The 22384-nt window shown below is 40.2% G+C and overlaps 2 protein-coding genes across 2 annotated transcripts; both read left to right on the forward strand.

Moving 5' to 3' along the window:
• Positions 1-817: 817 nt before the first annotated feature.
• On the forward strand, positions 818-21901 carry LOC138046923 (golgin subfamily A member 3-like). The gene is made up of 7 exons (XM_068893550.1): positions 818-1004; positions 3455-4160; positions 5337-7740; positions 7924-9489; positions 10429-10467; positions 14685-14759; positions 20331-21901. The coding sequence occupies exons 2-7, from the start codon at positions 3464-3466 to the stop codon at positions 20425-20427; spliced, it is 4878 nt and encodes a 1625-aa protein (XP_068749651.1). The 5' UTR covers positions 818-1004; positions 3455-3463; the 3' UTR covers positions 20428-21901.
• On the forward strand, positions 17891-19685 carry LOC138046932 (alpha-(1,3)-fucosyltransferase 7-like). The gene has a single exon (XM_068893561.1). It carries the CDS (start codon positions 17996-17998, stop codon positions 19187-19189), a length of 1194 nt encoding a protein of 397 aa, XP_068749662.1. The 5' UTR covers positions 17891-17995; the 3' UTR covers positions 19190-19685.
• Positions 21902-22384: the final 483 nt, after the last annotated feature.

The raw sequence follows: 22384 nt of genomic DNA on the forward strand, positions 1-22384 counted from the left end.
GTCGTAAAACCAAAACCAAAGTAATTACTTTGGCCAATCAAAAAGGACGGGGGACAATCCAGTAAACCAATCAAAACTCGAAATAAGTACACGTAGAAGACACAAAGCGCGGGAAAATATGCACGCGCGAGCCACAATTGGTTTTGGTTTCACTTCTGATTGGTTGAAAAAATGGCACAAGAACTTTGAACCAATCACTGAGTGAAGTAATGCAAAACCAAAGCAATTCGCTAATTACTTTCGACACTCAATTGAAAACCGCTTTAGAGCATCTCCGCTGAATGTACTATTACATGTCATTCATTATAGCGGTTATCAGTTTCACGCGCCCCTCTACGACTTTTTTTTGATTTTTTGAAACTAAATTTTGGGTAGACGTCAATCAAATGTTTCTATGACAATAGTTCTTTTCGCTTGGCTGCAGTCGAATTTATCATGGAAACATTTGATTGACGTCCACATAAATATGAAAACGTGTCGTTGAAATACGCGTGTAACTGATAACCGCTGCAACAGTGTGACGTGTACGTAAATCGTATGACATTCAGTACCAGATATTCGTTCTCTGTTGGGAAGATTGGGGAGAGCGCTCGTGGAAGGGGAGTGCTTATTTAATATTTTAACCCTTTAGAGGGGCGCTTTCAAATTAACCCTTAAAGAGGGGCGCTTATTCGCCTCGCTTCGAATAAATTCATTTACCTTGTGCGGGATTTCGAAAGAAGTCGGTGACGAAGTCGAATTGCTCCAACCGGTTGCAGAGTACAAGCGACAACAATTTAATAATGGGTGGCCTGTGAAGCTACAATTGCACAGTATCCTTACAGATGAAACAGAAGGTGCATTCTTTCACGTGACGTGTGACAGATTTCCTGTTTTATTGCTGTCTGGAAATATTTGGCGTTCTTCCTGAAGGTTCTGTGTTCTCTTTGAAAGTAAATTCGGCCTTTATAACTGGGTTCTAAGCTGCAAAAGACACAGAAGAATAAGTGCTAGTGATTTTCAAGGTAAGTTGGTTTTCTCTAGCCTTTCAGAACACGCAAGGATCGCCAATCGTTTTATTATTAATAAATATATAGCTTTATTTTGCATTCAGATCAGTTTTAATTATATTCTACTGCTTTCTCGTTTAACAATACTATTGACATCTTACTTGATTTTTTGCGGCCTTAATAATGAAATTTGATTTGTACATTCCTGTTTGCGTGATAGTTGCCTTTGTCTTCCGTGATGTCAATGTTCAATCATTCCAGCGTTCTGTTGAAAATGGCACGCATTTCAATAATCCTTTAAGCTTACGTGTGAGCGCCCAATACAATGTCTTGAGCAGAATGTTCAGGACATTTGAGATACTGTTTTTAACGAGTCATTGCCATTATACCACAAAACAGTCACCGTTTTATTATGCGTAATCATGTTTAGTCTAGTTAGTTGAATTTGTCGTACGAGGAAATTGAACAATGTGGTTGTGGATAAATTTATGTAAGACGAAACTGAAACCCTTTTCTAGGCTTTAAACATTTTATCTTACAAACAAGACAACCCCTGAACCTGACGGTAACCTATGATTAGCATAATGCTCGTCATCAATGGTTGTGGAAATAAACAGACCGGAGGGCAAAATGACCTTTGCACAGTTTAAAATAATTCAATTTACTTGTCTTCTAATCTAGACTGTCGTATCTGTCAATTTTACCCTGTTGAGCTATAGTAAAAGAAAATCAATAAATAGGCTGCCTTCTTGAATCCTTGGATAAAAGCCTTTTTATAATTCCAACAGAAATGCAGTATTCAAGTCTTGTCTATTAAAATTATTGTCAGTAAATACTTATGCATTATATATGCTATACATTATATATGCACTTCTCATTGGCTTCCCCAGTTGGTGGAGAAAATGGTGGGACCAGCCATGGGGGATAATTTTTTCTTGCAAAGTGCCCAGTATTTGTCAAAGCTGAATGTCCCCATTAATTTAATTTAATTAATTAAGATGCTCTTTAGTACTTGGAACAGTTAGCAAACAGTCACGATTTCACTTTTAACACCAAGGGAGGAATTACCATCATCAAAGTTAATTCTCTGCCTCTTGTAGGAGCTAAATTGTCCTCATTTTTCTGAGTTCTTTAGTTAAATGGTTGGTATGATGCTGTTGAAATAAACACTTTCAATAGCATATTTCATCAGTTGAAATTAATGAAAAATGTGCATGTATTAGCAAATTAATGTAAATGACTATCTATCGTAAGACGTTTCTGTTTGTCCCAGACTCTCAGCAAATTGTCATAAACCAATCACCATGCATGAACCAGCAAACCAGCAAAATTAGTGATAATGTAGGATCAACATCATTCATCTGCATCTTCTATTCAATTGACACTGAAGTGGGTCCTGAATCCAATCAGTGTCCTGTTCACTTCTGCCGGATTGTCAGCAACTGTGTGAACTTCAATCAATTCCCCCCTACTCCCCATGATTTGAGCTGTCATAGAGCTAAATACCCACTTTTCCCCACCACAAGGGCTTTCGTTCTTGACAATTAATAGTCCTCATAAAGTCCCCATTTTTTCCAACATCAGCCCGTGGTCTTCAGTTTAGGGAAGTTGATGATAAGTGCATTGTATCTCGCTTGTAAATCATTCTGTAAGTGAGATGTCACATTTCACAAAGTATATACAACACAGTTTCAGCTCGTATTGAAGATAGTCAGAGGAGCTGGATGAAGAGTTTGAGTGAACCAAAACCAACTCTAGCTTCCTCAGGACTTTTGTACTCAGCTTGGGTGTGCCACCTTCAGAAGGTGGCACATTCTCATGCTAGTAACAGGCAAGAAGGATGAACAGTTTAGGTTGGTGATTGTACAGGTGTCTTTTTCGGATCTTCTTTTACCAAGGAAAATCCCATTGCTGGAAATATACACAAGGGCCATTATGCCATTTTGTACATGAACTAAAGACAGAAAACAGGGTTTTGTTAGATGACTCATTGCCCTGCTGAAATCCAAACAGTCCTTTAACAGTGCCTTTTAAGTGATGCAATAGTTTCTGAAGGGTGTTTAGGCTTACATTAGTTGACAACTGTCCCTTGTTTAATAGCCTCATACGCAGTCTTTTTTCACCTTCTGCCACAAACGCCTGCTTATGTTAATAAAAGCAACATTCCTTTCCCTCAGTTTGTCCTGCGGTACATCTTGGCCAATCAATCCTTTTGTTGTCTAACAATGGCCATGTAATGCTTATAAAGAAGTCCATCATACTTGCTGTGTTGTTCACTCGTAAAGTTTTTTGCGTGTGATATCGCCTAATTCAGGAGCTAAAATTTGATTAGCAAATTGCGGGAAAGGAATGTTACTTTCAGGTAAGCAGGGGTTTGAGGTGGGATGTGAAATACAGCTTCTCTGAAAACGACTGAGTGGGAGGCTACTTATTTAACGACTTAAACTGTTTTATTTTTGTCTTAGAATGTTTCCATGGAATCATTTATGAATTCTTCAGTGTCAGGGAGCTTACAGTGGACCTGGCCTCCTGACGAAGCATTAAACAGTTTGGTCAATTATAACTCAGAACTTGCATTTATTCCTAGTCCGTTGCATTCAGTCCAAAATCAGGAGGCATCTTATTTGGATGCAAGCAGCAAACTCCCAACAAAATTGTCACGAAATCCTACCATTTATGAGAAAGAGTTGCGTCAGATTGTCATTGACTTGTACTCTGAGAGAGAAGAAGAAAGAAAGCCAGAGCAAATCCCTAACACGTCCTCTTTCACTGAGATGTCCATCTTGCAAGAGTCTGTGGAGACAATGGAAGATCAATGGAAGCTTTCAAGTCTAGCACCTGGTGCTTATCAGGACAATGGACTTGGCAACCTCATGATCGGTGCAGAGGCTTCCCACACACCTGAGAGGAGAGGCGGCTTCTTGATGGAAGGGTCTTCAACCCCATCAATGGAAAAGTCTCTGGCTGATGGCAACACATACACAGAGAGACTGAAGGCCCCTCAGCCTCTTGACATGGTGCGCATGATGGAAACTTCCAAAGGCTCTTCTGAGGTGGGATCTGAGGGGTATTTCTCTCAGGATTACAATTCCAGTGCAACTGATGAAAGTGAGCTGCAGAGTGTTGAGGACTTGCAAGGCTATTTGATGAAATACCAGAGCAGTAAGGATGGTAAGCATCGTTGTTTTCTTTTTTCCAGGTTACACAGGTTTGGGGCAGTTATCTTGCTGGATTGCCCTGACAAAGTACATTTTATTGGTCTTATTGTGGCGGAATCATGTCAACCTAGTTGATACCAAATTTACCAATTTACTCCCCTCCAATGTTGCCCTTCAGTTCTTTCACTTATTTTACTCCTTGCCATTGTGACCCTGAAGTTTGATCAAAAGGCTAGAAATGCCATACACTATCAGAAGTTGTTGATTTGATACAGTTGACCTTGGGATGGAGTTATTGAGTTGAACTCTCTTGACATATGTACCATCTGGCAAAATACAGTAGCTGAGTTGGGAAAGATTTATTTGCCTTCAACACCATGTTGTCATGGCCTTCCAAAATTGCTTGGCATTAAAACCCTGATGACCCTAATGGAATCTCTGGAGCCCATAACCTGGGGCCTAGGTCTTTGCAACAGTATTTTCACAGATCAAGCTAGTTTAAGACTAGTTCTTAAATAAGATTTGGCTTGCACGAGGGACCATTCTTGATCCCATGAGTAATATTTTCTCATGCAAGACTTGTGATTAGTTTTTGTTTCACTGGAAAATCAATCTAAAAATAACTCGACTTTTAAAATGATTAGAGTGTAATATGAAGTTCTAGTTTTGTACCCCACATGAACCATGTGAGCGTTAGCCCTACTAATGGAAATGGGCCCACACGAGGACAGAGAAAAGACTCTAACCAGGGTGGGAATTGAACCCATGACCTTCGGTTTAGATCACCGCTGCTCTACCGACTGAGCTACAAGGTCAGACGGGAGCAGGCCGTGGGAACTGAAGATGTTAAAGTCACGGCAATGAACATGTACAAGTACAAGGAAGGGTTACGTTTTTACAAATGTTGGCCGAGTAGCACTTATTATTTCAACAGACTTAGCTGATTAGAGTATAATGTGAAGTGCTAGTTTTGTACCCCATATGAAGCATGTGAGCGTTAGCCCTACTATAACTCGGTCTGCAAAAACGCTGTTCCACAAATACAATGAATTTGTGCTATCCTATTCATGGGCTCCTGGCATCCTTTGATACCATCATCTCCAATAAGCATGTGTGTTTGCAATGTGTTGCACTTGACTTGAATTTGATTTTGTATACTCACCCATTGGAACCCTTTCTTGTTCCGTAGATGTGGATTTCCTCTTCCGCAAGGTTAGCTCGTCCTCAGACGTAAACAGTCCATTATTTGATGATTCTGATATACATCTGGAGTTTGCTTTATCTTTGGATAGTGGTGATATATCTCAAAACGAAGGGGAGAAAGAAAACACAAATGGTGGTGTAGATACCGATTTTGAATCTGGAAAGATTCCTACTATACGATCTTCCCCTGTGGGTGGGAATTCAGGAAGAAGTGAAGCTAGTGGTTCTCTGGAATTCCAGTGTGTGGCTACGGCAAGTTCTCTCAGCTCTCACATTCAGAAGAGTGAAGAAATTGTTTTGTGCAAGACTGTCACAATGGAGAATGCTTGTGGGAAGAATCATAACATCACAAATGCAGACGATTTGTCAAGTTCACGCTTTTCAGTTGTTGCTGGGAGGGGCATTTGTGTCGCACAACGCCAAGGCAAAGGTTGTTTTGTAACTGAGAGTCAAACTTCGGACAATGAAAGTGGAACTGATTCAGTAGTCTCAGGGAGAAACTCCAGTGTAGTCTTCATGAGTTACAAAGATGATGAGAGTGTTTTGAAGGAGAGTGAGATGTTTTTTGAAAACGGGGGCAAATGTGCTGTTGTCAAAGATAAATTTACGATGCAGACTCGTCTCCCAGGTCAGGCAGTTCCTGTACCTGCTGTGATATCCGGAATTGGTGAAAACGTTTGGAGTGAGAGTGTAATAATACCTGAGGATGATGTCGAGGATGGAGTTGATCTAACCCTTGCAGATGATGCTTCAAGGCTGCAGAAACCATCTCACGTCCAAGCACTGCCTGTAACCACTTTGACAGCCCAAGCAGACACAGGCTTCATCTTTTCCAAGGCGGACAATGGCACCGAAAGTAAGGAAGCTAAAGGGTTACAGAAACCATTTTCAAAGACGAAATCACAAGATGATGAACTTCATTGTGCCAATTTGGAGGGAAAAGTGGAATCCCTACAGAGAGAGTTCGCTAATGTCTTAGAAGACAGGAAATTATTAAAGACCAAGCTCCATACTGTGGAGAGAAGATTGCGAGAGGAGCTAGAAAAAGCTCGGCAAACGGAACCAAATGCAATGTCGTTGGTTGATGACTTGCGACAAAGTAAATCCGAGTTAGAAAACCAACTGATGGATTTGCAGAAAGCATATAAGGAGAAAGGTGACCATCTTGATGAGGCGCTTGTGCGGTTGGAGACAGCTAATGTCGCCATTCAGAATTTAAAAGAGAAGTTGCTGTTAGCGGAAGGAGAGATAAGTCGAAGTGAAGAGAGAGTGGGGGTGCTGCAAACTGAGATAGACGGCTTGAGAAGGTTGCTCGATGAAGCCAAAGATCAGAATGAAAAGTTCAAGAGGGAGAATCTCACTTTAAATGCCAATGTAGGGAGCCTTGTTGATGCTAAGGAGTGGCTCCAGAAGCAGTTGAAAGTAGCAGGGGAAGCTCGGATGAAGATGCAACTTGAAACAAACGAACTGGAGTCCGCATTGGCAATGAAAACACATCTCGTTGAAGAGTTGAAGTGTGAGGGTGCCCTTTCAAATCAACAACTTTCTGAGCTGCAACAGAACTCGCTGTTGGAGAAAGCTCAGATTTTAAAGCACATGGAGACAGTGCAAGAAGGAATCACCCAACAGAATCTTGCTTTCAAGGAACTAGAACTTGACAAACAAAAGACGGAAAACACTTTGAGGGCTAAGATCGAGTCGTTGACCAAATTGGTGAGGTCATCTGTTGAGATGGAAAAAGAGCTTGATGCGGCGAAGCGAGATGTAGTTTTGAAAGAGTCCTTGCTTGAAACTGCTAGGAAAGAAAAGGACGAAATGAAAGAGCAATTGAGGCTGGCCCGAGAATCCACTGAGGAATACAAAAGATTTTTGAGCGAATTAGAGTTCAAGTTTGAAGAAATGAAGCAAAATTATGAAAAGGTACGTGTGGATTTAGTTGAGAAGAAGAGTTCAATCGAGAAACTGCAAGAAGAAAAACGAATTTTACAAGAAAGTCTAGAAGTTGCAAATGAGGAACGCGCAGCCTGTGATAATGCAATTTATGCGTTAAAATTAGATTTGGAGAAGGTGGACCGACGTTTTAAGATGATGAAAAGAGAATTGGCATCAAAGAAAGGTCAGCTGGAAGAGACGACTCAACAGAAGGACATTTACGTAAATGAGTTACGTTCTTTGAGGGAAGGATTTGAGAGTGAGGTTAATGAAAGTCGCGCGGTGAAAGAAGAATTAGCGCGGAAGGAGAAAATTGTTCAAGAATTTGAGGAGATGATGGAGCCACTCAAAGAGAACATTGCTAGTTTGACTCAGAAGTTAAAACATTCAGAGGAGCAAATCGCAGAAGCGTACAAAGAAAGAAACGATGTTCAAGATCAACTTGAGAGTGCAATGAGGTAAGTGAATTGAAGGCTTTGTGACGCCAAAGTCGAAGTGGTAGCACAATCTCGTGATCTAGTGAAATTAAACCATGAGAAAAAGATGCTCTTTTTAAGGTGAACAGATCGTAATCGAGAGCGAAATTATATGGTTAACTTTTTTTTGGCAGTTGTTGATGATCATTCATCTTATGTTTTCAGCGAAATTGTTCTATTGGAGGAAAAGCTTCATCAATCCCGGCTGGAAAGAGCCAGATTGGAGGGCGAGTTTCAAACGACACAGCAGTCAAACAAGGATGAAGTTGAACTGTTAAAACGTGAAAATGAGTCGCTAAGGGAGAAGGACCAAGCAGAGGCGATACAAATGCAGACAGAAGTGACAAGACAACGAGATAAGGCCATCAACTTGGAACAAGAAGTGAAATTTATGGCCGACGAAATGAAGAGAAGAGAAAGTCAGTATAAAGAAGGACTGCAGGCTTTTGAGGAGAATTTGGAAGAGTTAAAAACGAGAAAGGAGGTTGCGGAACAAGAATTGAGAAAGTTTCGAGTCGTTGCTGATCAAACAGTGGTCGATTTGAAGAGAAACTACGAGAGTCGACTTGAAGTGCTGCAACAGGAGTTTAGTGGTCTTCAACGGGGGAAGATGAGTTTGGAACAAAACTATGAGGACTTAAAAAAGAAGACCGAGAATGAACTTGGCGTGAAGAGGCATGAAATGCGTCAAATGGAAAAGGAAGTTTCGTCGTTGAAAGAAATGCTAAGACAGGCGAAAGCGGAGGTGGAAAGAATGCAGTTTGGCGCAGTTGAACTCGAACGAGAGAAGGGTCGTTTGGCTGGAGTGCTCGCGAGCCAGAGAACACTGAGAGAGCATGTTGAGAAAATAGAGCACGAGATTGTTGCTCGGGAAATGGCTTTGATTAAAGAGAGAGATAAGACGGAAATGTTGGAGAGAGGGTATGAAATACAGCGCAAGAAAGCAATTGAAAAAACACAGTTGCTGGAAAAGCGGTTAACTCTTACGAGGGAAGAAAGCAAAAGATTGCAATGTTCATTGAGCGACGAAAAACAAAAAAACGTGTCTTTGAAGAGGAAAGTCGAGGAGGGAGAAACCGAGCGAGTTGAGTTGACGAAGAAATTAAGCTGTGCTGAGAAAGAAATCAGGCAATTGCAAGAGAAGATAAGAAGAGAAGTTAACGAAGCGCAGAGGTTTCGCTCTCAAGTTGATGACACGAAAACAAACTTGGTGCAAGAACAAACTCAACGAGAAGTTTTGCAAAGACAATTGGAAGCAGTGTTAGCGCAAGATGATGCCAAGAACAATCGAGTGGAGAGCCTCGAATGGGAACTAAATCGGCGAAATAGAGAAGTAGAGTACCTTAAAGAACAGATACGGATGATGGAAGAACGTCAACAGCTAGAAATGGAAAACTTGAAGACCACCGTGCAGGTTTGCAGAAGTGAAAGTTCATCATTGCGGTCCGAGTTGTCGGACGTACGAAAAGCAAAATGCGCTTATCAAACAGAGACATTCAAGTTTAAAGATGCGCTCCTCTCGGCCAGGCAGGTTACAGAAGCGTTGAAGGAAGAGTTGTTTGTTGCGCGTCGAGATTTAAGTGAAGTACTGAATGATGTGTTGAGTGCAAGGAATCTTCAGCATTTGCAGGATGGAATATTGAAGAAAAGAGAAGAGATAAGTGATTTAAAAGCAAGACGAGATGACATAGAAACGAGCAAGAACACACTGTCTAGTACAATCTGCTTGAGGTACATTTGTTTAAACATTGCTGAGTTATCTTTTTCACGATTTCTTTGTGTAGTATCTGGTCGGTTTTCAGCTCTAAGCAATATTTTTACGTGTTCACTTTAGAACGTTTTTCATTTGAGCACCGTATAACCAAAAACAAAGCAGTTAATTTGGCCAGCCGGTCACTCACTGTTGATAAAATTGGTATGTATCACGGCAAGCCTGGCACGTGTACACCAGGGGCCGGTTACTCGAAGCATGGTTAGCGCTATAACCCTCGGTTAGAGCGGTTTTCAATTGAGTGTCGAAAGTAATTAGATAATTACTTTGGTTTATGATTACTTTACTCAGTGATTGGTTCAAAGTTCTCGCGCCATTTTTTCATCCAATCAGAAGTGAAACCAAAACCAATCGTGGCTCACGCGTGCACATTTTCCCGCGCTTTGTGTAGGCTACGTGTAATTACTTCGAGTTTTGATTGGTTTGCCGGATTGTCTCAGTCCTTTTTGATTGGCCAAAGTAATTACTTTGGTTTTGGTTTTACGACACTCAATTGAAACTCGCTCTAAGAGGTATCAAAACCTATGGATGGTATTTTAGAATTGTTAGCGTTAACCATGCTTCAAGCAACCCGGGACAGCAGTTTACAAGTGCGTGCTAGTATTGAAAGTGCAATTTGCACGTGCAAGCAACTATTTTGGTGTTTACAAAACTCTGCGACGGACAGGGCTCGTTAACGTCATTCGCCTAACAGTAGATTGCTTTAAAATAGTTGAAACGAACGCTTACGCTGGGCGTTGGTATGAAACCATTGCAGTCTCTAACCAATGCCCGCTGTATTTGTGACGCGCAGCTTCAGCCATTTTGAAGGTTCAACGTACGTTGGTTTCAACGATTTTAGAGCAAAAGAGAGATTGGTCGAAGTCTAGCCTAACAGTGTTTTACGTGTGCTTATACAGGCCCGTGACTGGTCTACAAGAGTGCATTTCTTCATTAAGGTGAGAATTCTACCAGCTATATTTAAAAGTAGCAAATAGTTTGAATTCAGAAGGCGAAGTAGGTGTTTTTATATGTAGAAAGTTTTTTTTTTTCTTTTGGGGGAAGGGGGGGGGGGGGAGGGCCATTATGTAAACTACCAGGTAACCGGTAATAATGTATTTCACCCTCGATAAATAAAGTGTTTGTTGTTGTTGTTGGATGAGAGTTCTTCTGAAAATAACTGTTGCTGGTGACATTGACAGCCGACAATTCGACAACATGAGCGGAACTCTTCCTCAAAGTAAAGTGATTTGTATTTAGTCAGTGAATCGTATACTCTGGTAATAGGCCTTTTTCGATATATTAAAATTCAGCGTGGAAGAGAGGTTTAGAGGACAAAGACAAAGGAAAGTGGATGATATGCAATAATTTTTCACATTCATTCCAACCTGTTTCTATTGTTTTTGTCCTCAATGCCTCACTATCAAGCTGAATATTTGATATTTCGAAAATGGCCTATTATTTGTCCCTATTGGTCGGTAGAAATTTATTGCTATTGGTCTGTGTGGTCAGCCGTTATGTTGGTGGCTGAGAAGACTGATTGGTTCGTCTGGAGCCGTGAAAGGTCCGAAGTCCTGTCGTTGTTTGACTGTTTTGAAGGTTTCGTGAATCTCCAACAAATTAAATATGCTTTTCCGAGTTCATGTCTGCCTCCCCTTCAAAGTGAGTCTAAGTGCGACGTTTTTCTTATTAAATTAGATGCTTCTGTGAAGCATACACTGGCTTGCCTGTGGTACGTGCTACAGAAAATCAGAAGGCACTGAATTGTGTGGTATTGAAATACAGCATTCCAGTCTCTGAAGAATAACAAATAAAAGAGAAGCGAGAAACATTGGCTTCTGGGCTGACCTGTTGATAATTTTCAAGTTCCCTCACAACTTCTTTTCACCACAAGTGTGCCCTATTTTGTAATACTAAACTTCACTGAAGTCAAGCCCTGTTTCGCGCGGTTAGTGTTGGGATGGGAGACCAAAACAATAAACCCCTCATAAAAAACAGAAACATCTGACCGAACATACTATTAACGCTAACAAATGCGAACTCAGCAAGGTACAGATTCTGTTAGCGTGCTTTATGCAAAACAAATATTGATGAAAAAGCAAATAAATATTGATCATGACACAGTTTTCAGAAAGGGCAGAAGGAAGTTTCCCGGACGGTCGATCGAGAATAAAATATTTACGACATGAAAACAACATTAATTTTGAACCTTGAATATAGATCGTTTTCACTGTCACGCAATAAAAAAAATAAATCAAAAACTATCCAGTGCAAAACGCTAAGAAATTGTTATCTTATAGAAGATAAAGAAATAAGACACTTGTCCAAGTTTTAGGCCTCTGCGTTTCCCAAACTTCAGATATTCGTCGAAATGTTTCGCAGGCCGGAAAATAGTGTAAACATCTGGAACTGACTTTGGCTATCTAGGCGACTGATTATCACTACTGAAAAAACAAGCATTTACATAAGCACATTTCCTAATACTCTAACTTCTAAAAGGGCTCAAAATCATGAGATAAGTATATATTTTTCAACAAACTTGATCGTAGCTTTGTGTCACGCACCTACATAATCCGGAAATTCAAAATGCTCTGGTTTCCAAACGAAGCACGCTATTGAGCTGTGAAATTGTCAACAGATATAGATATGCCGCCTCTTATGCCTGATGAGGATAAAAACTTTGGTGGATCTTTAGTTTTAGATTTTGGAAGGTGATGACGTCACGTGAAAACGATCTATAGAATATAAAAAGTTACGATCAGCGACAAACATTTTGGGAGATTTTTGCTACGTTCAAGTAAATTGCAAAATCGAAAGTGACATGGCCGGAATTCAGCGGGCGCCGTGATTACGTTACCGCGGCATGTTTACTCGTCAAACAGTGAAGCATCTGTGTCAAATGATGGCACGATACCGGGTTTTTAAAAAGTTTCTTTTTCTGTCAAGTGTTATAAAGTTTGACAATGAAATGAGCGAAGTCAAAACAAAGATCACAATCGCCCAACTCTTGTTTATGAGACCAAAACAATGAACCCGTCACGAAAAACAGAAGCATCTGACTGAAAATACTATTAACGCTAACAAATGCGAACTCAGCAAGGTACAGATTTTGTTAGCTTGCTTTATGCAAAACAAATATTGATGAAAAAGCAAATAACTATTGATACAAAGTTTTCAGAAAGAGCAGAAGGAAGTTTCCGGGACGGTCGATCGAGAATGAAATATTTACGACATGAAAACAACATTAATTTTGAACCGTGAATATAGAATATAAAAGTTACGATCAGCGACAAACATTTTGGGAGATTTTTGCTATGTTCAAGTAAATTGCAAAATCGAAAAGTGACATGGCCGGAATTCAGCGGGCGCCGTGATTACGTTACCGCGGCATGTTTACTCCTCAAACAGTGAAGCATCTGTGTCAAATGATGGCAAGATACCGGGTTTTTAAAAGTTTCTTTTTCTGTCAAGTGTTATAAAGTTTGACAATGAAATGAGCGAAGTCAAAACAAAGATCACAATCGCCCAACTCTTGTTTATGCAAAGTCAAAATTTACTCTCCAAGACGCGTACGACGTTATTATCACCAGGTAATTCCATCATTTTGGAAATAGCAGCTACTTTATTATTCATCTGCGTCACAAGTTTTCACTGATTTTGGGGCTCATTTTGTTGAAACTCGAGCACGCTTTCAACAGGCCTGTGAACCCTTCCCGCTTACAGAGCAAAACTAAAAAACTTCTCGCATATCACATTTCAACCTTAAGCTCGAAAATTCAATACACAACATGATATTATAATTCACAAAGGCAGAAAATACCACAGAATCCTTTTCCAGCGAAAGTTTTATTGAAACAAACAACATATTTGCTCTTAGAGGCGAAAACCTCTTCCTATTTCATTGCGTGCGTGAAGACAACAAACTCAATTGTGTCAAATTACCTTGTACTTCAGGTAAATACTGCTCACTTTGATTTCGTCTCGACGGGCGATAGATTGTTGTCGAAGTCCAGTACTCGTCGCTTTTGAGATTCATGCCTAGTTTATCCAACTGACTTTCCATTATTGAGCTCCATAAGGGTATATTTTGTTTAAGGATCCACTAAAACGCCATTCGCGTTGCATGACTTTCGACGCCATTGCAGGCTAAGTTAATGATTCTACTGTGTCCACCAGAGAAATCTACGCAGTTCCACTACCCTCTCGATCCTACGAAAATACGCGCAGAAGGCTCTATCCACAAAGACACCACTTACCAGGGGAGTGACAGGCAAGACTTTTACCGACACGGAAAAAAAAAAAAAAAAAAAAGAAAAAAAAGAAAAAAAAGAAAACAAACAAACTAAACGCAGACCTCGACTGGGTTTGCCTTAAAAGGCAACCCAGTAATTAGTTTTCATTCATGTGTAAAGTAGAACTAATTACCATCGCAAAAACTTCGCCCTTAGACTCGCTTTGAAGAGGAGGCAGACATGAACTCGGAAATGGCCTGTTATTGACACGCACTGGGTTTTAGCAAAAATTCAACAAAATCGCCCTCTGAATGGATGCGAAATCTGTTGAGAAACTCTTTACTTGTCTAATCCTTTTTTGAAATTACCTTATCGTTATGTAACCGATAACTGCGTTGCCCGCATGACTGTTTTAATTGTTTTCGATGCCTGAATCGACTGTCAAAGTTGATTATTGAGGTTGACCCAAAAAGGTATTAGGTTCGGTAAACGTACAGTTTAGAGCGAGTTTCAATTGAGTGTCGTAAAGCCAAAACCAAAGTAATTACTTTGGCCAATCAAAAAGGACTGAGACAATCCGGCAAACCAATCAAAACTCGAAGTAATTACACGTAGCCGACACAAAGCGCGGGAAAATGTGCACGCGTGAGCCACGATTGGTTTTGGTTTCACTTCTGATTGGTTGAAAAAATGGCACGAGAACTTTGAACCAATCACTGAGTGAAGTAATCATAAACCAAAGTAATTATCTAATTACTTTCGACACTCAATTGAAAACCGCTCTAACGTTTATACTGGTCCTTAGTTGTCTGTCACTATGCTTGAACATGGGCCGAAAAAATGCCGTCGAAGTTTCTCGGCCAATGAGAAGAAAATTCAAAAGGTATTCACTCAATTTCAAACACGCAAATCGATAGCCGCTAAACTTAAATTTCACTTTTCAGGTCACAAATCAGTTGTTTACAGGAGCAAATGAATGATCACACGGACTCGGTATTAACAGCCACAACATCCTGGAGGTAATTTGTTTTGTATATTCAGTTCCTACATTTTCAGCTTTTCGCAGTCAGATCTAACCTTTCTTGTGATCTGTGTGGGTCACTAAATCTCAGTTGTCAGCGCATGCACGTTAAGGGTTGTTATTATACATTGGTGTCACCAGCTCGATTTTGATTGGCTATAAGCACGCAGCTAATTCTTGCTTGCTCTGTTTCTCTTACGTCATACCTACAAACAATAGATTTTATATATGTAGAATTGATGTCATAGCTACAGACAACAGTTTTATGCATGCAGAAGTGACGTCACCTGACACACTAACCAGCAGTTTGATCAGTTTTGTCGTGGCGGAGCTCAGCTCAGGAATATGCATAATAAAACAATTATTGAATTCAGTTTTCGCATGTTAGCGATAATTATCAAGGCCTCAGTTTGTGTTATCCGCCTCAGCCTTCGGCTTCAGCAGATAACACAAACTTTGGCCTTGATAATTATCGCTAACATGCTCAACCGCATCCAATAATTGTTAATTAACAATAAAGCTGAAAAATTTGTGGCGGGAAGCAAAATTTCCTATTATTAAAGCAGTGTAGGATTTCTTATATTTAATTAAACAATTATTTCATTCGAATTTTCGGACTTGCCCTCGGGCCGATGGGAAATTGGTTTTTGCCTTCGTTTCTCCTGAGCTATTCATCATATCATATCCAACACGTACTCATTCCACTGCATCTTGTAAATGATCCACACAGCATTATATATAAGAGTAACAATACAAGCGAATGAATTTCGGTTTGAACAGTATTTTTCGTTACATGAAGGGAAGGCCGGCTTTTGATGGTTCGCAACCCATCTCAGTTCACAGCTCATATGGAATCTGTTTGTTTAGTAGAAACACAGTAGCAGATATTTCTGTAGACATCGGGTCACTTCTTGTGGCCTTGGTTGCCTTGACCTTACTATCCGGTCCCATAATATTGTTACTCGTTACGTATCCAGCACTTTTCATTGATCCTCGCTAGCCTGCGTAGTGATAAAAGGGGGCGGCTGGAAAGATGGAGGCAGGGTGAGTGCTGAAATGGAAGGCGCCTGGGGAGAGGATGGGAGAGGAAGCCCTCCCTCCCTCCCCTCCCCGGTCCCTTCTTTCCCTCCCATTTTAGCTTTTGCTATTCAGGTTAGATCCTCGCCTTCCAAACAAGCATCCCTTTTGTAATAAGACAGTCTCTTGAGTGTGAGCAACCTTGAAACCGATGGGATTCTATTTTCATGCGAATTTCGTGACAGTTTTTTCTTTGTAGCGTTGCAGGTATGCCAAATCATTGTTTTTATTTTATCAAATATATAAGGCAAAGTTCATTTTTTCGTGACATCGTGGAAACAGGCCATATATCGGAAGCAGGCAAGTAGGCCAGGCGTTGTTTTGCAAGAAGAACGATGGAAATTTATAATTATTTTTTCTGTTCCACATTTCCACTTTTGCATGTCGAAAGTTTTTATTTTGATTTACGTTCTGCTCACTTATGCGAGCTGTTTTTTTAACAATCTTTTATGCCCGAATGATTTCTTGATGATGTTCATCTGTTCAGTCAAAGATCACAGATGAAATAAAAATGTGCAATAAAACAAAACAAGCGGTGACTTGTATGTCATTGGAGCGACTGGAGTTTTGTCACAGTTATAGATGTCTTCTGTGACGCGGCAACGCCACAAAACAGAAATATTATTGGTTTATTAATTAGGAGAGAAAGTACTCACTGCTCTTACGCCAACTGAGCATTAGTACCTTTCTTTGTCATACTATGCCAGCGAATAGCAGTAAATCGAACCACAGTAAATCGTTCATTTTCAGGAACGCAGTTCAAAACAGTTATACGATAATTTGCCCCATTTTGTGCAGCGTGGAGGAAAGGGAATAGTTGGCAAACGCAAAAAAATAATGCAAAGTTGTGTTTTGAAGTGACAAGCTCGTTGCCCTGGCCGATCTCCGATATGAGTCAACAGAGCAACGGACAATTTGCTGAACACAATGAAAATGTAAAATTCAAACGATGACAACTTTTATAGGTCTGTTTATGACTAATCAAGCCTCGTATTCGTTTGTCTCTAAGAAACGAAAGAAGCATTGAAAAAATCCACGACTTAGTGGCTGTAAGACAAAGAAAGCAATTTATTATATAAACACCAGAGAAATACCAAGTGAGCTTTCGCGCGGAAACATGATATCTTCACACGAGGAAAGATCACTGTTGCTATGGTTACATACAAAAATTGCGCCTTTCGTGAAATGATTTAGCCATGTAATATCCTCTATGTAATGTATCGCGTGTGTTTTTAAAGGTTGGTCGCATTATGGAGACAGCGAAAAGTTAAGTAAGTGGAATGATGTGGGTTGGAGTATTTAAGATTTTCACTCTGTTCCAGGAAGATATTTTTCCGCTTCGGTTTTCTTCTTTTGTTATATACAGTATAACACTTCATTTCGAACCTTAAGATGTCATGGAAACGACTAGCCTGTAAACACAGACGTATTTCCGGTTGTCAAGAAAAGCGAGAAAAGCGTTCGCACGCTAGGAAACAACACAAAAAGGAAACAGTTTATTGAGAAAAAAAATTACCTTGAATTTGCGTTTTCAGCATTTGTACAATTCTTTCCCGTTTTCGGCGAATCAGCGACGCCGGCGAATTCACCCAATGTCGAGTTTTGTTGTAAATGTGAATACATGACGGTAAATTTTGATTTCACGACTTATTTTGAACACCGCTCCTCCTAAGAGGCTAGTTTATGGAAGTTGAAAAACTTGAACGGACAATTTTCTATTGCGTTTTCTTTGCGCAGGGAGTAGGGCTGGCGCAGTGGTGAGAGCACTAGCCTCACTCCTTTGTGGCCAGAGTTCGATTCACATGTTGGTTGAGTTTGTTGGTTCTCTTCTCTGCTCCGAGAGGTTTTTCTCCGGTTTCTCTGGTCGTCGCCTGTTCTCAAAAACCAGCCCATGGTTTCATTTCATTTCATTTTTGTACAGTGTCCCCAATGAGTGCCTCAGCGCTAGAAACACTTGACTAAATAAATTTTATTATGATTTGGTCTCCCTGTCGTGGCCGTAGATTTGCGTGGTGGTTAGCCTGTTTTACTGGGCGACCTGTGGCAGAAACAAATTGGTTGCAATACTGCTTAACTCAGATCAGGGGACAATTGTTCGGTTTCTAAGAAACAAGAGGAATCTTAAAGCAATGCGAGCTCAAGACACGACTGAAAAGTATGGTTGTGAATCGCGTAAGGCGACTTGCTGTGTTGACGATTCTTCTTGGAAGTCTTGAGGTAATCATACATTGGTGGCTTTTTCAAACGAAACATGCAAGAAGTGATAAACATCTTATAACGAAAATATCAATCGCTGAACAACACTGGAAAGCGAAAAATGGAATTGGGCGCGGATCAAAATTGGTTTTATTTTACACGCCGTTGTTCGGTCGTAGACCATGGCCGGGCCTCGCGAACGATCACAATTTCACGCGCTGGAGGGGCATCGGTTGTCGTGAACAAGCGTGTCGGATAAGTTACAACCAAAGTGACCTTGTAAAGAGCGATGCAGTTTTGTTTTACGGCAGAGACTTGCCAAGTGTATCTCACATGGTGCACATTATGAAGAGAAAACCAGCACAACAGCGATGGATATATTTCATGCATGAAAGTCCCGTATTTGCTTACTCCAATGTCGCTTCTTATAACGGCTTCTTTAATTGGACCATGACCTATCGAAGGGATTCGGATTTTTTCGTACCATATCGATACTACACACGATTGCAACCCGACGAGATTGTACTTCAGGCGACGCAGACTACCAACTTTGCGGAGGGAAAAGACAAACTGGCTGTTTGGATCGTAAGTCACTGCGGCGAACTCAGAGACGAGTTGGTCAGAGCGCTTATGAAATTCATCAAAGTGGATATTTTTGGATCATGCTCAAAGAATTTTAATCAATCTGAATCGTGTCCAAAAGCGTCTCCAGAATGCAGTCAGAAGCTATTGCGTTACAAATTCTTTTTTGCCTTTGAAAATTCGTTCTGCCTTGATTACATAACAGAAAAATATTGGTACCTATCGCTCGATCACAACATTGTTCCTGTTGTGATGGGTGGAGCTTCCTATGAAGACGAACAACTCGCTATTCCCGGCTCGTTTATCGACGTTGCGAATTTCCAGTCTGTCGAAGCCCTTGTGAAATATCTCCTTTACTTAGACTCAAATGACACTGCATATAACGAATATTTCAAGTGGAAGAAAGAATTTAAACCATTCTTACCTGAATCTTGGACCTGCAAGATTTGTGCTGCGTTGCACAACGATACCTTGCCAGCCAAAGTGTACAACTTGGACGATTTTTGGGGAGTAGGGAAATCTTGTGGAAAAAACGAGGATAAAATACGCAAACTTATTTCCCAAGCAGACTAATGTAGGTAATCAATGAAGACGATAAGGCACGCTACTGCATGTGATATATAAGGAGAGAGAAGTTTAATTCGTTCAGTGGTGTCGGAGAAAACGTGTTTCAGTGTAATTACTCATTTGATTATTACAGCAACTGCATACACCCTATTCCAAAATGGCCGTCATTTTAGTATTATTTTGTTTGCTTACAATTTGGCCCTTGTTGCCTCGTTCTTAAGGTAAAAATTCCAAAGGAATTTAACCTTGAACGAGGCAACAATGCCTGATAACTGTTGTGTGCCGCTATGCTGTAAGAGCGGATATCGAGTAGGGCCGGACGGAGGAAAGATCACTTATCACAACCTTCCAACGACAGATCCAAGAAAACTTAAGGTGTTTTTTTAATACCTGTTGTTTTTATACACTTACCGTTGCATTAATTATGTGTTTTGATTTGCTCAAATCTGCATAACAATGAACATGCAAACGTTGCTTTAATAAAAACACTGACCTTCTCAACACCTCTAAGATGTATTTTGGAATATTTCGACGAAATTTATCCTTGAAGGGGCTTCCTTTTCGATTTCAGCATCCAATTTCTCGGTGCAAAGGCTGCAAAATTCCTGGCCAGCCCTTAGCAACGGTTACTACCGAAAAGCCTCGCTGCGTTCGAGATATCGATATTCAGGCATAGCTACGAGGCTCTACGGTCGTTTTGCTCGGCTCAGTTCTGTTTTCTTTGTCTCAAAGGTCTCAAGGGAGATTTCAAAACCAAATAACATCGATCGAAAAAGACCATTTTCGAAATATCAAATATTCAGCTTGATAGTGAGGCAGTGAGGACAAAAACAATAGAAACACGTTGAATGAATGTGAAAAATATTTGCATATCATTCACTTTCCTTTGTCTTTGTCCTCTAAACCTCTCTTTCAAGCATGAAGGGGGTAGTTTTTAAAGAAACTGTGGTGCTGCGTCGGTGGGGAAGTAGTATACAAGAATTTGGTTTTATCAACGGAGTTGATAATGTAAATTGACCACCGTACAGAGATTATAGAAGCTGACGTTTCGAGCATAATCACTGATCACTTTATCATTATTATTGTTATTTGTTGTTGTTAGCAAATCGGCCTTTAGCCGTGTAATGGTTGACCTTTGTTATTTCAGATCTTTTAAAGAAAATGTACAGCAGTTGCAAGCAAGTTGTAGTTTACAGAACAACAAACTCTTGAAAGCCGAGCGGGACAACGAACCACCCATCTAGCCAAACACCCTGCAGGTTTGGACAAAGACCCTAGAAAATCGCCAGCTGGACTACAAAGTGCGACTTTGAAGCGTCCATTTTGAATTTTTTTTTTTTTCAGTTTGTTTTCATGGTTTTGCATTTTGTTTAGACCGTCGCACCCGCAGGAAGTTTAAACACGGCAAAAAGTCGGTCTACTGTACTACCCTGGTCTACAATCGAAGTATGAGAAATGGAGTATGGAGGTATATATATATGACAAAATTCAATGATCAGTATTTGAAATAAAATCGTCCAAATCATGAATGCATCAATCCAAAGCTGAATGGCAACAAGCCGATTATGCAAATGGCCATCACGGAAAGAGACATAACGCAAATAGCCATAACGCAAACAACCATAACGCAAATAGCCATAACGTAAAGAGGAATAACGCAGAGGCATAACGCAGCAAAGCATAACGCAAATATTCATAACTCAAAAAGTATAACGTAAAATAGCCATAACGCAAAGGCCCTTTGAAGAATGAAGACTAGCTTTGTACTCCGTAAATATTTTCAGCTCTAAAAACGTGAATTGATTGTTTAAGGGAAAGAACATATAATCGCTATCGAACTTCTTTCGTTTTTAAGTTATGCCTCTGCGTTATGGCTCTTCGTTATGCCTCATTGCGTTATACTTTTTGCGCTATGGCCATTTGCGTTATGCGTCTTTGCTTCATGCCTTTTTGCGTGATGCCTTCTTTCGTTATGCCTATTCGCCTTATGGCTATTTGCGTGATGCTTATTTGCGTTATGCCTTTTTGCGTTATGTCTCTCAGCGTTATGCCTCTTTCCGTGATGGCCATTTGCAGAATCGGCTTGTTGCCATTCAACTTTGGATTGATGCATTCATGATTTGGACGATTTTATTTCAAATACTGATTATTGAATTTTTTCATAGATATACCTCCATAATGGAGCAACACATAGAGGAAATAAATCGAGGAAACGGCAGGTTATAAGAACGTCTCATTTTGGGGCCGAGGCTGAGCGTCATTCTTTTTCTTTTTTGCGATCTGCTTAAAATTATGTCAGGGTATACTAAGTTAGACTACAGACTGAGTTGTTGTTCAGTGTATCATGCAATAAGATAACCACATTGTGGTCCCTAAATATTTGAGTTAATTGTCCTCAGTGTTAGACCACAGTTGTACATTTCTTTTACCTTTGTTTATACTGCTCACAAAAAAACAAAAACAACACATGAACAAAATAAAGACGTTCTTAACTGACTCTCAGCCTGGGTATGTTATACGTTTTTAGAATTTTGGTTCATCACAGCCTGAGCGTTCTAACAAAAATGGTTTTCACAAAAAAGAGTATGCTTAGTATGGAGGTCAATCTACCAGACAAAAGCTTTAAGACGGCAGGTTTTTGTTGAATGCAAAGTGCTATTAAATTATTCCAGTGTTTGTATGGACTTCCCTAAATAAAAGAAAGTCTACTTTTTACTAGTAACTGTGCAAGTGTTTTGAAATAATTCCAACAGTTGTTTGGACCTCAATAAAAAGGAAGACGACAGTCCACTGGGGTCGAACCGTTCTTTATGAAACCGCTGAATAATTTATCAGAGGACGGAATATGTGTAAATATGGTGGTTTTAGTTAAGCGCAATCTCTTTTCAACTTTTCTTTCCTTCCGGTTATTGATATGTATTTGAAGTGTATCATCATAACCCTACTTAAAGTACCAACACGGTTATGGAACACAGTCTCTGACCATGTGAGTTAATGTCTGCCTCCTCTTCAAAACAAGTCTAAGTGCAAAGTTTTTCTCATTCATATGTAAAGTAGAACCAATTACTATCACAAAAACTTCCCTCTTAGACTCGATTTGAAGAGGAGACAGACATGAGCTCGGAAATGACATATTCATAGTTTTCACATGACGTCACGGCCGCCATGTTGGTGCCCCTAAACAAAGAAACAGCGGCCATA

This window comes from Montipora capricornis, chromosome 4 (genome assembly GCF_036669925.1).
Source record: "Montipora capricornis isolate CH-2021 chromosome 4, ASM3666992v2, whole genome shotgun sequence".
NCBI classification, from domain to species: Eukaryota; Metazoa; Cnidaria; class Anthozoa; order Scleractinia; family Acroporidae; genus Montipora; species Montipora capricornis.

Bases quoted from the DNA above. Each gene is read 5' to 3' on its own strand.
- LOC138046923 (XM_068893550.1), top strand. From the start codon at position 3,464: ATGGAATCATTTATGAATTCTTCAGTGTCAGGGAGCTTACAGTGGACC. The intron at 7,741-7,923 runs GTAAGTGAATTG...TTATGTTTTCAG, and splicing joins CAACTTGAGAGTGCAATGAG to CGAAATTGTTCTATTGGAGG. The intron at 9,490-10,428 runs GTACATTTGTTT...GTGCTTATACAG, and splicing joins TCTAGTACAATCTGCTTGAG to GCCCGTGACTGGTCTACAAG.
- LOC138046932 (XM_068893561.1), top strand. From the start codon at position 17,996: ATGGTTGTGAATCGCGTAAGGCGACTTGCTGTGTTGACGATTCTTCTT.